Source organism: Onychomys torridus, chromosome 1 (assembly GCF_903995425.1).
Source record: "Onychomys torridus chromosome 1, mOncTor1.1, whole genome shotgun sequence".
NCBI lineage: Eukaryota > Metazoa > Chordata > Mammalia > Rodentia > Cricetidae > Onychomys > Onychomys torridus.
This window is the reverse complement of record NC_050443.1, coordinates 11,212,235-11,229,145: the sequence shown is the minus strand read 5'-3', so window position 1 is coordinate 11,229,145 and position 16,911 is coordinate 11,212,235. Positions and strand designations below refer to the sequence as shown.

At 56.3% G+C, this 16,911-nt stretch overlaps 1 protein-coding gene across 2 annotated transcripts; it reads left to right on the top strand.

Annotated features, from left to right (window-relative positions):
- The first annotated feature begins 262 nt into the window (after positions 1–262).
- Positions 263–16,341, top strand: Bcam (basal cell adhesion molecule (Lutheran blood group)). Of its 2 annotated transcripts, none has more exons than XM_036182871.1 (15): positions 263–421; positions 2,352–2,473; positions 3,950–4,178; positions 4,279–4,349; positions 5,519–5,615; positions 5,708–5,890; positions 6,747–6,883; positions 7,665–7,821; positions 11,574–11,692; positions 11,788–11,929; positions 13,263–13,399; positions 13,554–13,698; positions 13,789–13,933; positions 15,680–15,797; positions 15,888–16,341. In XM_036182871.1, exons 1-15 carry the CDS (start codon positions 358–360, stop codon positions 15,891–15,893), a joined length of 1,872 nt encoding a protein of 623 aa, XP_036038764.1. In that variant the 5' UTR covers positions 263–357; the 3' UTR covers positions 15,894–16,341. The 2 variants fall into 2 exon arrangements, with proteins under 2 accessions (XP_036038764.1, XP_036038756.1); XM_036182863.1 differs by having other exon boundaries at positions 15,885–16,028.
- Positions 16,342–16,911: the final 570 nt, after the last annotated feature.

Genomic DNA, 16,911 nt, shown 5'->3' with positions numbered 1-16,911 from the left:
CAAGGCCCCGAAGGTGGCCAGGAAGGAAGGGACTGAGGGTCCCCGCGGTGTCCCTCAGATCCCAGCTGTGGGCCCTGGCTAGACTGGTCGGTCAGGCTCCCCCTGACCACGGAGGGCAGCCGCGGGCATGGGTTGGATAGGAGTGGCGCGCGCGCGGCGGGCTGGCGGGGCTGGCGGGTCCCCGCGCGCGCGGGTGGGAGGTCCTCTCTGGGCAGTGGGAGGTCTTGGCCTTGCGCCCGGCCTGGGGATCGGGGGGAGCGTGGGCGTGGCCCTGGGCGTGGCCTCCGCTGCCAGCCTCACGGCGGCCGAGAGCCTCACCCGGGCTCAGTCACCGCCGCCACCACCGCAGGGAGGAACATGGAGCCCCCAGACGCCCGCGCCGGGCTGCTGTGGCTCGCCCTCCTGCTGGTGGGCCACTCAGGTATGGCTCGGGGCTGAGGGCAGAGCTGAGACTTGGTGTTGGGGTTTGTGGGGCTGGCTCCTGGGGTCCCCGGGAAGACAAGGAGAACAAGCTTCCATCTCCCCAAGGAGCACAATCTAGGGATTCCCCACCAGGGAGGAGGGCGGGAGGCCTTGGGAGGTACCTGATCCGAGAGCTGAGGAGACCCCAGTGCTGGAACAGACACAACCTGAGACAACTAGCTGTCTCTTCCCGGCTCTCTGGGAACTCTGGAATCTAAGACTTGCGACCCCTAGTAACCTTGGGTACCTGGAATCTGGGCTCTGGGCTCACTAGCCCCTCACCCCCCACCCCGCCCTCCTGCTTAGTAAAGTAGCTTCTGCTAGCGTTACTGAAGAGTAAGATCTTCCCAGAGCTGATCTCTTAAGCGATTAAGTTTGAGCTTGCTCAGGGAAGTTGGGGGACGCCGCGGCTAAGGCACTTCCTATGATGTGGGGCTTCCCCTCAATTCAGAGTTTAGGCTGTCTCTAAAGGACCCACCTCTCAGAAAGGGCCGGGAGCACCAAGCCTGGCCGAGAACGTGGAACAGTGTTTCCGACTGAAAGGGTTCCTTTCCTGGGGCCCCTGATAAATCCACACACCTGCATGTGGTGAGAGGGCAGGAGGAACAGAGGAGCTGGGGACACTGGGAACAGGGTGAAAAGGGAGGATAGAGGATATCTATCTGCTTGCCTTGGCTGTTTGCAGCTCACACCCAACTCCGGGTACCAGCCTGGCCCCACATCAGCTCCCCTGGGACAGGCTGGGGCCAGAGGTGGGTGCCTGGGAACCCAGGCTCCTGGCACAAGTGTGGTATATAGTGGGAACCCAGGAGTGGGCCTGCGCCAGGCTGGGGGGGTGGGGGGAATGATGCCAAAATGCCATCCCAGAGGGTAGGTTCCCAGCAAGAACTGTGCTACCCACCAGACCCTGACAGGAGTCCAAGACCCGAGTTCCCAGGTCCCTAGGATCCAGAGATGCTTGTTTCCACCATCCTGCCTCCTGTGCCTCAGGCTACTGTATTCTCAACTCCTCAGCTCTTTCCCTTTCAGGATCCCGCCTCACCCCCTGCCCAGGTGACTCACCTTACCCTTTTCAAGCTTCTCTTGTAAAGAGATGGGAGGGGGTGTTGTCAGGGGGGGGGCAGATAGGGGGCTCTGGCGCCAAGCCGGGCAGGTCTCAGCCAGCCTGGCCCTCCCACATTCCTGAAACCTGCCCAGCCCTGTCCCCCCTTGCAACTCCCACACACCCATCCAGCTTCTGGCCCAGCTGCAGCCCGCACCCTAGCCCCCACACATCAGAGAGCAGAAGGGCCCCCAGGAGCTACCGGAGAAAATAGGATGGGATCAAGAAACGGAAACAAAGATGGAGAAAGACCTGTTCTTCAGCCCCAGGCCAAGTCCTGCCCTGAGTGCTAGAGGCCTAGGGAAGAGTCAGGCTTGGCCCTTCCTTGAGGGCACATTTGCTATACTGGGTAGGAGAAGCAAGACCTGGAGTGCTGGAAAAGGCATGACCTTAATCCATAGAAGTAGGAAAGGCTGGCCTTGTGTGGCACAGGACTTTAATCCCAGCACTCAAGAGGCAGAGGCAGCTGTAGCTCCCTGTGAGTTCGAGGCCAGCCTGATTCATCAAATAACTCGCAAATTACAGGTAGCCAAGGCTACACAGCAAGACTCTAAAAAGAAGGGTTGGAGAGACGCTGGTGGGACCCAGACTGGAGAACCAAGGAGGGAGGGGGGGTTGGAGCCTGGACCCCGGTCGGAAGGAGGAGGCAAGGGTCTGGGCCTCTGTGTCTAAGGGAGGAGAGCTGTGAGCTAGATCTTTCCCGTCTGAGGGAGGAGGCTGGGGTCTGGAGGAGGGCTCTCCCTGTTGGTGGCATCATGTAGACATGTGATGCTGCACCATCCTGCAGGCGCCCAAGCTGAGGTGCACGTGTCTGTACCCCCTCTGGTGGAGGTGATGGAAGGAGAGCTCATCACCCTGGACTGTACTCCTCGGGAGCACCCTGAGCATTACGTGCTGGAATGGTTCCTTGTGAGTGCTCTGTGGCTGGGAGCTAGGGACAACGTGGAGAGGAGGGGGAGGAGGGTCTAGTGGCCTGCTCACAGCAGTACCCATTAGCTCTGCCTCCGTGGATGGATCCTCTGGCCCTCTGGCCGGAAGACCCTCGCATGGAGCCACATTTCCATTTACAGACCTAGGGAGGCAGGGGACTCTGCAAAGTGCCAGGTGTCTGAGCAGGGCAGAGCCTGGCCCTGAGGAAGTGGTTCCCCTTCAGAACGTGGCTCTGGAGTGAGTGGCCCCACAGAGCAGAGACAAGAGGGAAGGAGAGACCAGGAGATGTGGGAACAGCAGAGCAGGGAGGTGAGGGACCCAGGAAGGTGGGGAATACCTTGGGGCTTAGGAGAGGGCAGGGATGGGAACAGAGGGATGAGAAATGACAGGTGGCTGAGGCCTGTAATCCCAGCAGACCAGGAGGATGGAAAGTTCAAGGTCTGCCTGCGCTATGAAGTTAGACCCTATCCCTATGTAAAAATTAGAGAAGATTGAGGGGCTGGAGTAAATGCTTGCCCCATGGGTCCGTGCTTACCCCACATGAAGCCATCAAAAGCCACATTTCCACTTCACAGATGAACACTTACTCCATGGGTAAGCACTTAATGGCACTTGGGCCTTTTCCTGAGGACCTGAGTTCACTTCTCAGTACTCATACTCACGACTCCCTGTAAGTCTAGCTCCAGAGGGTTCCTTGCCCTCTTCTGGCCTCCATGGATATACCGCACTCATGTGCAAACACACAGAGAGACACATATACACATATATAAATGATAAAATGAACACTTTTTTTAAAAGTTTAAAAAAGAAGGATGGCCAGGCAAGGTGGTCCCCACCTTTAATTCCAGTACTCCAGAGGCAGAAGCAGGTGGATCCTTGAGTTCAAGGCCAGCCTGGTCTACAGAGAGAGAATCCCTATTTCCAAAAATAAAAAAAGGGATGAGAGTGTAATTGGTAGAGCCCCTGCCTAGAATCCCCCAGTGAGGGGCTGGGGTGTGGCTCAGTGGTAGAGCCCCTGCCTAGAATCCCCCAGTGAGGGGCTGGGGTGTGGCTCAGTGGTAGAGCCCCTGCCTAGAATCCCCCAGTGAGGGGCTGGGGTGTGGCTCAGTGGCAGAACCCCTGCCTAGAATCCCCCAGTGAGGGGCTGGGGCGTGGCTCAGTGGTAGAGCCCCTGCCTAGAATCCCCCAGTGAGGGGCTGGGGTGTGGCTCAGTGGTAGAGGCCCTGCCTAGAATCCCCCAGTGAGGGGCTGGGGATGTGGCTCAGTGGGAGAGCCCCTGCCTAGAATCCCCCAGTGAGGGGCTGGGGTGTGGCTCAGTGGTAGAGTGATTCCTTAGCATGTGGGAGCCACTAGGTTCTTTCCCTAGGCCCAGAAGGGAAAAGGATCTTCGAGGGAGACAGTAGAGAAGGAGGACTCACAACCCAAGCTAGGACTGTCCCCTGTCCATACCCACAGGTTGATGCTTCCGGGTCCCGACACCACTTGGCTTCTGTGGAGCCACAGGGCTCAGAGCTCCTGCGCACAGTCCACAGCTCTCGGGGCCGCAGTCCCCCCTACAAGCTGGACTCCAAGGGGCGCCTGGAGATAGCGAATGCCCACGTGGGCGATGAGCGGGACTACGTGTGCGTGGTGAAGGCTGGGCCAGCGGGCACCTCCGAGGCCACCTCGAGTGTCCGTGTGTTTAGTGAGTGTCCCCACAATTATCCCAAGGGGCCCGTGGGGTAGGGATGAAGTGGGAGGGATAATCAGAGAAGGCGCTCCTGACGTGAGCATCTCTCCAACAGCAACCCCCGAGGCTACGCAGGTGATTCCCAACGCAGGGACGCTGTCTGTGATGGAACAGTTTGCCCAGGAGGTAATGCGGGCTGGAGCTGGGAGCGGTGCCTGAGGAGCCCCAAGACCTTTGCTATTGTTTTGTTTTGTTTTGTGGTGTGGGAGATTGAACTCAGAGCTTTGAGCGTGCCGGCCAGGTGCTCTCTATCTTGGATATTTTCCTTGATTTTTTTTTTTTTTTTTTTTTTTGGTTTGTTTGTTTTGTTTTGTTTCCGAGACAGGGTTTCTCTGTGTAGCTTTGTCTGTAGAGCCTGTCCTTGACCAGCTCTGTAGACCAGGCTGGCCTCGAACTCACAGAGATCCACCAGCTTCTGCCTCCTGAGTGCTGGGATTCCAGGCGTGCGCCACCACCGCCGGCTATTTTCCTTGTTTTGTTTTTGTTTGGGAGGTTGACCGTATGTAGCACAGGCTGTCCTGACACTTTCTATGTAGCCTCTTCTGCCTTCCAAGCACTGACTTCCCAGGCGGGTGCCATCGCACAGTTCTGTTTATTTCTTGCCTTGTCTGGTTTGCAACAGTGTCTCATAGCCCAGCACCACCTCAGACCTGCTGTGTGGCCTAGGGTTGGCTCTGAAGGCCTGATCTTCCTGCCTCTGCGCTTAGTGATTCAAGGGCTACGGTTACACTCCTGGCTTTGGCTTGGGGTTGTGGGAAGTCGGGTCTCGTGAGGCTCAGGCTGGCCTGGAACTCACTCACTATGTAGCACAGGCTAGTGTCAAACTGATGTTCCTGTCTCAGCCTCTTGAGAGCTGGAATTAAGAGTTGTGTGTCGCCACGCCTGGTCCAGGTTTTTAATTAACTATTGGGGAGAGGGGGCACACGCAACCCACAATGTAAATCAGAGGACAACTTTTCTTTCTTTTTTTTTTTTTTTTAAATTAAGAAAATTTTTTCATTCATTTTACACACCAATCAAAGATCCCCCTCTTCCCGCCCCCCACCTCCCAGAAGACAACTTTTAGGAGCAGTCAGTCCCTCCTTATACTTCTAACTTTGGAAGTCCCTCACAAAGCACACTTCCCGGCTGAGCCAGCTCACAGGGCCCTGGGAGGATCCTGAGTCAGGGACCTCTGTCTCCTCTCCTGGAGAGACAGAGCCCAGTGGACACATCTAAAGGGGAGATCTGGGGAAAAGAGAGCCAGGTTTCAGAGTCCTGGCACCAAGCCCGGGCCACGCCCGTATCTTTCCCAGATTGCCACCTGCAGCAGCCCCAACGGAAACCCGGTGCCTCGGATCTCGTGGTACCGGAATGGGCAGCGTCTGGATGTGCCCATGGAGATGAACGCAAGTGAGCCATCGGGAGCCCGTGGCAGGGGGGTTTGGGGTGGGGGCTGGTGGCGGGGTGAGCTCACCTCCTCCTGCTGCCTACCTCCCTCACAGAGGGCTACATGACCAGCCGCACCGTCCGGGAGGCCTCGGGCCTGTATTCCCTGACCAGCACCCTCTACCTGAGGGTCTACAAGGAGGATCGGGATGCCAACTTCCACTGCGCCTCACACTACAAGTTGCCCTCAGGCCAACATGGCCGCCTGGACAGCCCTAACTTCCGGCTCACGCTGCACTGTGAGTCCCATGACCCCCCAGCCCCTGACCTAAGATCCTATCCCTGCAAGGCCTGACTCCCAGGCCCCGATTGCAATCTGTGTCCTCATACTTCCTTCTTACCTCGTGTTGCAATGATGCTGGAGTGGGCTGTAAACTTTGACCCCTGGCCTCAATTAGTACCCCAAACAATCATACTGACTTCAGCAGAGGGCCCTGTACCCCATGGTTGCTCCACCTTCTCCCACTGAATTGGGTCTCCATGTCACATATAGTCTTAAATCTCAAATTGTACACTGACCTCTGACCATTGAGTCATTACGTCAGTTTACCTAGACGTCTGACCTTTGGTGTGTTCGGAGAGCGAGTCTGGACCTAGCAGGTGAGGTGATATGTACCTTGTCATCTCAGCACTGGAGAGCACAAAATCGAGCTGAGCTACAGAGAGGGAGCCTATCTCCAAATCAAAGGAAAGGAATAAGACAGATCTCTCTCTCTCTCTCTCTCTCTCTCTCTCTCTCTCTCTCTCTCTCTCACACACACACACACACACACACACACACACATACAAATAAAACATAAATCTTAAAAATATATTAAAAGCCGGGCAGTGGTAGCGCACGCCTTTAATCCCAGCACTTGGGAGTCAGAGGCAGGCGGATCTCTGTGAGTTCGAGGCCAGCCTGGTCTATAGAGCAAGATCCAGGAAAGGCGCAAAGCTACACAGAGAAACCCTGTCTCGAAAAACCAAAAAAAAAAAAAAAAAAAAATTAAAAAAAGAATAAAACTTCTAAGCTTTAGATACTGTATCTCACCCCTTAAAAGTAGGACTGACTCTTCCTCTTGACACATGACCTTACTTCCTGTCTTCCCACAGATCCCACAGAGCACGTGGAGTTCTGGGTGGGAAGTCCATCCACCACGGAGGGCTGGGTACGTGAGGGTGACGCGGTCCAGCTGCTCTGCCAGGGTGATGGCAGCCCAAGCCCGGAGTATTCCTTTTTCCGCATGCAGGTAACTCACTGTGGTCCCACTGGACCCCACCTGACTCTGTGTTATACTAACCTCATGAAACTTTTGTTTATCTTCAGTGATGTGGGAGATAGAACCCAGGGCCTGTCACACGCTACACAACTGCTCTCCACTGCTCTTCACTGGGGGATTCTAGGCAGATGCTCCACCACTGAGCCACACCCCAGCCCCTCACTGGGGGATTCTAGACAGGGGCTCTACCACTGAGCCACACCCCAGCCCCTCACTGGGGGATTCTACGCAGGGGCTCTACCACTGAGCCACACCGCAGCCCCTCACTGGGGGATTCTAGGCAGAGGCTCTACCACTGAGCCACACCCCAGCCCCTCACTGGGGGATTCTAGGCAGGAGATCTACCACTGAACCACACTCCAGCCCCTCACTGGGGGACTCTAGGCAGGGGCTCTACCACTGAGACACACCCTCAGCCCCTCACTGGGGGATTCTAGGCAGGGGCTCTACCACTGAGACACACCCTCAGCCCCTCACTGGGGGACTCTAGGCAGGGGCTCTACCACTGAGCCACACCACAACCCCAATCCTAATTTTGACCCCGAGGGTGTTTAGCTTGGCAAGGACCCTTGATCTGAAGGACCTCTGACCCTGACTTGAGATGGTTTGGAGGCTATGACAACCAGTGTGACCCCTGACCTTTGGCTTGAACAGGCTCTATTCAAGTATGACATCAGCTAGGTGACCCCTGACTCCACCCCAGTTACCCCCAGAACAGCTTCTCATTCTTATGTCCCATCTGCTTCCTCAGGGCACCCAGGAAGAACAGCTAAATGTCAACCTCAGGGGGAACTTGACCCTGGAGAGGGTGCATCGGGACCAGAGTGGCGTCTATGGCTGCCGAGTGGAGGATTATGATGCCGACGAGGAAGTGGAGCTCGTCAAGATCCTAGAGCTGCATGTGGCCTGTGAGAGCTTTGCGGGCAGGGAGGGCAGGGAAGGGCCAGGCTTCCACCAGTTCCTCTCCCTTGGGGTCCCTACCCTTGCTCCTCCCAGCTTCTCCAGAGTGCTAATTCCAGAGCACACACCGACTCTTTCCCATTTGGAGCCTGAGCAGCTTCACCATCCACTGGCTTCTCCCCTACGAGGCTGCGGCTCCAGCACACCCCAGGCTCCTTTCTTCCTCACTAACCCCTCAAGATTATGCCCACTGATTTCAAACCTAGCTCGACCCTGGGCTTCTAAGCAGTTTTTGCAATCACTTTGCTAGGAAGAAAGTGTTCTGTGTGTGTGTGTGTGTGTGTGTGTGTGTGTGTGTGTGAAGCGCACACGTGTCTGCCCATGAGTGTATCGAGGCTAGAGGTCAACCTTAGCTGTCCTTTCTCAGGATCAACACTTTATTTTTTGAGAAGGATCTCTTCATTGGCCTAGAGCTCTCTGATTAAGCCAGCAGCCAGCATGCCCCCAGAGATCTTTCTGTCTTTGCCTCCTTAGTGCTGAGAATGAGCATGCACAGCTACACCCAGTCTTTTATGTGCAATCTGGGGATTCAAGGCAAGTGCCTCACTGGGGGATTCTAGGCAGGGGCTCTACCGCTGAGCCACACCCCAGCCCCTCACTGGGGGATCCTAGGCAGGGGCTCTACCGCTGAGCCACACCTCCAGCCCCTCACTGGGGGATTCTAGACAGGGGCTCTACCACTGAGCCACACCCCAGCCCCTCACTGGGGGATTCTAGGCAGGGGCTCTACCACTGAGCCACACCCCAGACCCTCACTGGGGATTCTAGGCAGGGGCTCTACCGCTGAGCCACACCTCCAGCCCCTCACTGGGGGATTCTCTGCAGGGCTCTAGGAGTCTGGTCCTCATGCTTGAAGAGCAAATATTGTACCTGTTAAGCTCTCTCCACAGCCTATGTTTGGTTATTTTGTTTTAATTGAGACAGAGTCCCATGATGCTAGTGGCCTTGAACTCACTATGTAGCCCCACTACAGTAGCAGAGACAGAAGCCAAGTGCTGGTCCAAACCCTTTTTAGTCACATTAGGATGTCTTAGAGCAGTAGCTGATAAGACAGAGGTGCTAGGTGACAAAGTATTGTCACAGCCTGAGTTCCCTAGACATGTTCCCCGCCACCAGGGCTACAGGTAGCATGTTTATGGGAAATCTCTTGTGACCTGTGTATTCAGAAGCAGCAAGAATGGGCAGAGTGGAGGGTTGACTGTGGTTTACACAGGTCTTGGGGTGGGGGACTCCACAGTTGTCCCCAATTAGCGTGAAGGAGCTGGGCCTGACTGTCTATGTGTTGTGCAGGGAAGGGGGCATGACCTTGGGTGAGGGGCTCCCTGCCATTGAGGGCATTCCCACAGAGGGCAGACAGCTGAGGGCTGCCAGCTGCCAGCCCTCACAGCAGCTGGGGAAATCAGTTGTTGGTGTTGGAAGCGAGACCCGAGATCCGGGTGTCCACCGCTATGGGACAGGGAGGCCTCCTAGAGAAGGGAACACGTGGATAAGAAACTGAAGAAGGGTATGAGAAACTCACAGTGCCTCTGCCTCTGCCACAGGCAGGGTGAGCCAGTGCAAAGGCCCTAGGGACAAACTTGGTATTCTTGAGAAAACTAAACCTAAAATCAGGGCCTCTGTGACCAAGCAGAGAGAGAGGCAAAGACTGGGCAGGCTCTTGTAGGCTGTGGTAATTTGGCCACGATGCCCCGAGTACTTGGGAGCCATAGCAGGATATTAAGCCAGAGAGGAAGATGGACCAGTGTGTTCACTGAAAACATCCCTTGGACTGCTCGCTGGAGGATGGACCGAGAAAACAAAAGTGAGGAGCAGGGCTGACAAGCGGGCTCAGGAAGCCAAGGAGCTTGCCACCAAGCCCAATGATCCAAGTTTGATTCTTGGGTCTCACATGAAGGAGAGAGAGAATCATCTTCAGTAAGCTATCCTCTGACCTCCATCCATGTGCCATGAGACTCATGCATGCACAATAAATAATAAAAATACAAGTTTTAAAAACTGAGGAATAAACCGGGCGGTGGTGGCGCACGCCTTTAATCCCAGCACTCGGGAGGCAGAGGCAGGTGGATCTCTAACTTCACGGCCAGCCTGGGCTACAGAGTGAGTTCCAGGACAGCCAGGGCCACATAGAGAAACTCTGTTTTGAAAAACCAAAAAAGAGAGAGAGAGAAAGTGAGGGAAAGATTAGTAGAGAGATGGTAATGACTGAGAGGGGGGGTCAGATGAACGGAAGTAGGGTGATCCTTCTTGCGGCAGAAACACACAAATCTTTTTTTCTGTAACAATGTCTTGATATGTAACCTAGGTTGTCCTGAAACTCAGATCTTCCAGCCTCAGCTTCCCAAGTGTTGGGATTACAGGCGCGGAATCACCAAACCCAGCCAGAATTGTGTTGTGTTTTGAGATGCTGGCATTTGTACTTAGGGCTTGATCCATGCTAGACAAACGCTCTACCTCCCGTGTTTGTACTCAGCCATGATCCCATCAAGTTATCTGATAATTTTAAACGATCCTCACGTTTTATTTATTTGTACATATGTGCACCTGTGCATGTGGAGGTCAGGGGACAACTTGCAGGAGTCTGTCATTGCCTTCCATCATTTGGGTCTAGAGGAGTGACATCAGGTTGTCTGGCTTAGTGGCAAGTGTCTAGTCTCTGAGACATCTTTGCTGGACCAAGCCCATCGATTTTTTTATGGAGGTGGGATGAGGGTGGTACAGAGCAGAGAGTAAAAATCTCAGCTTAAGCAAAAGCCTGGGATAGAGAGCTGGAGGCACAGCGGTGAAGCAGAGCCCCTGCCTAGAGTCCCCCAGTGAGGGGCTGGGGTGTGGCTCAGTGGTAGAGCCCCTGCCTAGAGTCCCCCAGTGAGGGGCTGGGGTGTGGCTCAGTGGTAGAGCCCCTGCCTAGAGTCCCCCAGTGAGGGGCTGGGGTGTGGCTCAGTGGTAGAGCCCCTGCCTAGAATCCCCCAGTGAGGGGCTGGGGTGTGGCTCAGTGGTAGAGCCCCTACCTAGAATCCCCCAGTGAGGGGCTGGGGTGTGGCTCAGTGGTAGAGCCCCTGCCTAGACTCCCCCAGTGAGGGGCTGGGGTGTGGTCAGTGGTAGAGCCCCTGCCTAGACTCCCCCAGTGAGGGGCTGGGGTGTGGCTCAGTGGTGGAGCCCCTGCCTAGAATCCCCCAGTGAGGGGATGGGGGTGTGGCTCAGTGGTAGAGCCCCTGCCTAGAATCCCCCAGTGAGGGGCTGGGGTGTGGCTCAGTGGTGGAGCCCCTGCCTAGAATCCCCCAGTGAGGGGCTGGGGTGTGGCTCAGTGGTAGAGCCCCTGCCTAGAATCCCCCAGTGAGGGGCTGGGGTGTGGCTCAGTGGTGGAGCCCCTGTCTAGAATCCCCCAGTGAGGGGCTGGAGTGTGGATCAGTGGTAGAGCCCCTGCCTAGAATCCCCTAATGAGGGGTTGGGGTGTGGCTCAGTGGTGAGCACTTGCCTGATGTGTGCTCAGCACTGTAAAGCCTCAGATAGAAGGTCAGATAGTGCAGTCTTTAGAGCTGGTCTCCTAGCTCTTGGCTGAAGGGCCAGGATGGAAAGTAAAGATGTCATGGTATTGGGGAGAATGAGAAAATGCAATATGGAGTTGTCTGCTCCTGATAGCCCCCTAGAGGCCCTGGCTGAGTGGCAAGGGCTGGGGAATGTGAGCATGTTTTCCCTCCTGCAGATCTGGATCCCTTGGAGTTGAGTGTGCCTGAGGAGCTCTACGTATTCCTGAACAGCAGCCGCACAGTGGTGAACTGCTCAGCCAGAGGCCTGCCTGCCCCTACTGTGCGCTGGGCCAAGGTAACAGGAGGAAGAAGCTCTGGGGGCCTTGGGCACTCCCCCTCAGCCTCTCAAACTCTTGTGGCCCTTCTGGACTTCTCCTACCCCTTCCCTAGGATTCTGTGACCCTCGCAGATGGCCCCGTGCTCTCTCTGAGCTCTGTTACCTTTGACTCGGCTGGTACCTACACATGTGAAGCCTCTACACCCACAGTCCCCCTCCTGAGCCGGACACAGAGTTTCCAGCTGGTGGTCCAAGGTTTGGATTGTTGGGCACCTCATGTGGGCAGTCTCCTTCTTTAGTTGTCTTTCTTCAGTGTGTGTCCCCGTGTGTGTGTGTTCGTGTGTGTGTGTGTGTGTGTGTCTGTGTTTGTGTTCGTGTGTGTGTGTGTGTCCACGTAGGTGTGTGTCCCCGTGTGTGTGTGTGTCCCCGTGTGTGTGTCCCCGTGTGTGTGTGTGTGTGTGTGTCCCCGTGTGTGTGTGTGTGTGTCCCCGTGTGTGTGTGTGTCCCCCCCGTGTGTGTGTGTGTGTGTCCCCGTGTGTGTGTGTGTGTCCCCGTGTGTGTGTGTGTGTCCACGTGTGTGTGTGTGTGTTCCCGTGTGTGTGTGTGTCCCCGTGTGTGTGTGTGTGTCCACGTATGTGTGTGTCCCCGTGTGTGTGTGTGTGTGTGTGTGTGTGTTTGTGTGTCTGTGTGTGTCCCCGTGTGTGTGTGTTCATGTGTCTGTGTGTTCGTGTGTCTGTGTATGTCCCTGTATGTGTGTGTCGTGTGTGTCCCTGTGTGTATGTGTGTGTCCGTGTGTGTGTTCGTGTGTCTGTGTTTGTGTTCGTGTGTGTGTGTGTCCAAGTATGTGTGTGTCCCCGTGTGTGTGTGTCCGTGTGTGTGTTCGTGTGTCTGTGTGTGTGTTTGTGTGTCTGTGTGTGTCCCCGTGTGTGTGTGTGTGTGTTCGTGTGTCTGTGTGTGTGTTTGTGTGTCTGTGTGTGTCCCCGTGTGTGTGTGTTCGTGTGTGTGTTTGTGTGTCTGTGTGCGTCCCTGTGTGTGTGTGTGTGTGTGTGTGTGTGTGTGTGTGTGTGTGTGTGTTCTGAGACAGGGCTCTCTCTCTGTGTAGTTCTGGCCTTCCTGGAATCACTACTTAGACCAGACTGACCTCAAACTCACTGAGATCTGCCTTCCTCTGCCTCCCAAGTGCTGGGGTTCAGGGTGTACACCGCTGTGCACAGCTGGTTTTGGTCTATTTGTTGGGGACAGTGTGTGGTGGTCAGAGAACAACCTGCAGGAGTCGGTTCTTCTGTCCTGCCCAGTCATTTCCAAGGAAGGAACTCAGGTTGTCAGGCCAAGCCACTCTGCCAACCCCTCCACCTTCTTTGAGACCTGGAGCTCACTGATGGGCTGTTGTGGCGACTCCAGGAATCCTCCTGCCTCTCAATCCCCTACCCCAGTGCTGCTGTGCCCACTTTTACCTGGGTGCTGGGGAGTAAATTCAGGCCCTCAAGCTTGTACTACGAGCACTCTGCCCTCCCCCCACCCCGTGCCTCTCTCCGTTCCCTGCCAATCTGCCTTCCAGTCACTCTGCTATGGTCCCCACCACCCACAGGGGCACCAGAGTTAAAACCCAACGAGATAAAGCCCATATCGGGGAACAGCTGGATGGAAGGAGACGAAGTCATGCTGGTCTGTTCCGCCCGAGGCTACCCAGAGCCCAAACTCACCTGGAGTCAGCGAGGCGATACTGTAAGGGGCATTCCTTGCCACTCTGAGCCTACCCCAAGTTCCACAGGGGACCCTGACCCTCATCGATCCAAGCTTCATATCCCCTACACGCCACCTCAGCCTACACCCCCAGCCCTTGATCCCAAGGGGCCTGGCCTGACCCAAGCCTCCACAGCCAGCAGAACCGCCCTTTGAGGGCAAAGGCTGGACCAGCAGCTTGCTGAAGGTGAAAGTGACCAGTGCCCTGAGCAAGGAGGGGGTGTCCTGTGATGCATCTAACATCCATGGCAAGATAGGCCACGTCTTCCACTTTGGCTCTGGTGGGTAACCAAGAGGGGAGGTGCCGGGTGACCCTGCAGACAGCCCTGATCTCGAGAGCTGAGTGCCTCTCTGTCATCCTCTCTGCGCAGTGGCCCCCCAGACTGCGCAGGCTGGCGTGGCTGTCATGGCTGTAGCGGTCAGCGTGGGTCTTCTGTTGCTCGTGGTGGCTGCTTTCTACTGCATGAGACGCAAGGGGCGCCCCGGCTGCTGCCGGCACTCGGAGAAGGCGGCTCCGTAAGTGTGCTTTTGCAACCTCACCCACATCCTGCCCTCGGCCTTCTAGCCCCGTTGCTAAGGGAGTCCCAAGGCCATCAGCCACCCAGCCTGCCCAGCCTAGCTTCACCCATCCGCAACTCAAGGATAGCCTTGCCTACCACCCAGAATCCCACCCTCAATCTCCTCCAACCAGACCTGCTCATGACGACGTCCATCACAGGCCTCTGTGTAACTTGGGCTCTAGTCTGTCTGAAGTGCTGGAGCTGGAACCCGGACTATGTATACTAAACAAGGCCTTGTCCCTGAGCCATTCCCCTAGCAGGACAGTGGTGGTGCACACCTTTCATTCCAGCTCTCGGGAGGCAGAGGCAGGCAGATCTCTGAGTTCGAGGCCAGCCTGGGCTACACAGAGAAACCCCATTTTAAAAAACAAAACAAAACAAAAACACAGTGAAACCCTGTATTGAAAAGTCAGAAAAAGAAAAAAGAAAAGAAAATGCCTACATGCTTGATCTTGTGGAGGTATTTTCTCAGTTGAGGTCTCTCTTCTCAAATAACTCTAGCCTACGTTAAATTGACATAAAACTAGCCAGCGCACTGGGGGATTCTAGGCAGGGGCTCTACCACTGAGCCACACCTCCAGCCCCTCACTGGGGATTCTAGGCAGGGGCTCTACCACTGAGACACACCCCAGCCCCTCACTGGGGGATTCTAGGCAGGGGCTCACCACTGAGCCACACCCCAGCCCCTCACTGGGGGATTCTAGGCAGGGGCTCTACCACTGACCACACCCCAGCCCCTCACTGGGGGATTCTAGGCAGGAGATCTACCACTGAGCCACACCCCAGCCCCTCACTGGGGGATTCTAGGCAGGGGCTCTACCACTGACCACACCCCAGCCCCTCACTGGGGGATTCTAGGCAGGGGCTCTACCACTGAGCCACACCCCCAGACCCTCACTGGGGGATTCTAGGCAGGGGCTCTACCACTGAGCCACACCCCCAGCCCCTCACTGGGGGATTCTAGGCAGGGGCTCCTCCACTGAGCCACACCCCAGTCCCTCACTGGGGGATTCTAGGCAGGGGCTCTACCACTGACCACACCCCAGCCCCTCACTGGGGGATTCTAGGCAGGGGTTCTACCACTGAGCCACACCCCAGCCCCTCACTGGGGACTCTAGGCAGGTTCTTTACATGTATCCAGTCCCCTCTTGACTATTCCAAGACCAGGTTACATTGAGTTGTCCAGGTTGGCCTTGAACTTTCAATCCTCCTGCTTTAACCTCCCATGTGCTGGGAAATCAAGAGCCCTGTGCCACCAAGTCCAGCTTCACCTCCAGTCTAGACTTTGTCCTATCCAAAGTCCCGCACGGGACTGTTTCCGCCCAGAGGCTAGCCACACCCCGCCTTGCTCCTTCAACCACACTTCCAGATGCGGTCTTTCTCCACCATAGCCACATCCCAGCAACCCCATGTCTGTGTCTAGCCTCAAACCCACTTCCTGTACAGTCTTCCTACAACCCTCACCAGTAACCAGCCAAACCTATCCCCACCTGATCTCATCTCCAACCTCCCCCAGCATCCTCAGCTTCTGCCCATAGGTGTCCTGGACCACTCTCTAGAGCTAGCCTCGCTTCAAACCCATCTCCAACCTCAGCAGCCTCCCCCTACCTCCTACCGCCAAACCCAATCCCGTTGCCGCCCTACCCTACTCCCAGTTCTGTGTCTAGCAGTGACCATTCCACCATGCCACTGTCCTCCCCAGACCCTCCAGGGAACCAGAGATGAGCCACTCAGGCTCGGATCGTCCAGAGCAGACGGGCCTTCTCATGGGTGGGCCCTCCGTAGGAGGCAGAGGTGGCAGCGGAGGTTTTGGAGATGAGGTGAGTGATGGCTGGGTTGTCTGTTGGGGAACCAGCTGAGCACAGGGCCAGCCGCATGGGCTCAGGCTGAGCTGCCTGTTCTGTCAGCAGTGCTGAGGCCAAGGATCTTGGCAATCTCTGGATCTGGACCTGTGGGCACCATCGGAGGACCGGCTCTGAGCACGCCTCCGCCTCCTTCCTCGGCCCTCCCTTCCTTCCTCTGCCTGCTGGGCAGGGACCCATGGTGGCCAGCAGCCTCAGGGAGGGAAAGAGGGAGGGTGGGGGGGTTGGGAGGGGGCCTTCCTCCAGGGAATGTAACTCTCCCAGGCCCCAGAATAGCTCCTGGACCCAAGCCCAGGGCCCGGCCTGGGACACAGCGCTGAGGGTCGGCAGACCGGGGCTATTTTTACCTCCTGTCTCCCTTGCTTGGGCACTGTCCCCCCCACCTGATACCCCGCTGTGTAGTCTGACACTGGAGTCCTCAACCCACCCCATCCCTGCCCTCGCCCCCAGCCCATCTACTGTGGACACTGGATTCTGAAATAAATGCTGCCTGTCACATGGATACCTCCCCATGACCAGGTCCTCTTTGGGGGACAGGGGGCGTTGTAAAGGCGAAGGGACGATGCAGGCATGTCCCCCCCCCCAACTACTGCTGGCTGTCTGCCTGCTCACACCCCCTCAGGAAAATTCTGATGTCAAGGAGAACAGCAAGAGACGGAGGCTAAGAGAACGTGAGAGACTGAGAGACAGCCAGCTTGACAGCAGACTCACTGGAAGAGTGATTTCAGGGGTCCAGGTGCCAGCCTGGACACTGTGCACCAGTGCCCAGTGCCTGCTTAGGAGTGAGGGCCTGTCCCCCTAAGGAAAAATTCCCAGAGTCCCTAGGGAGCCGAAGCTAAGACTAGAAATATCCTCTCCCCTTCCTGGAGGAGCTGGGGATCCCTGGGGAAGCAGGGTTCACACAAGGAATGCAAAGCGGACCTGGGGCAGAGCGTGCAAACGACAGGCCTTTGGAGAAGGCCTGGAGAGAAGGACGGAGGCCTCGTGTGGTGACAGCTGCCTGTCATCTGGGCAGTTGGGATGCTGAAGCAGTTGGGTTTGAGTTTGAGGCCAGCCTGGCCTACGTAGTGAG

Bases quoted from the DNA above. Each gene is read 5' to 3' on its own strand.
- Bcam (XM_036182863.1), top strand. From the start codon at position 358: ATGGAGCCCCCAGACGCCCGCGCCGGGCTGCTGTGGCTCGCCCTCCTG. The intron at 7,822-11,573 runs GTGAGAGCTTTG...TCCCTCCTGCAG, and splicing joins CCTAGAGCTGCATGTGGCCT to ATCTGGATCCCTTGGAGTTG. The intron at 11,693-11,787 runs GTAACAGGAGGA...CCCCTTCCCTAG, and splicing joins CTACTGTGCGCTGGGCCAAG to GATTCTGTGACCCTCGCAGA.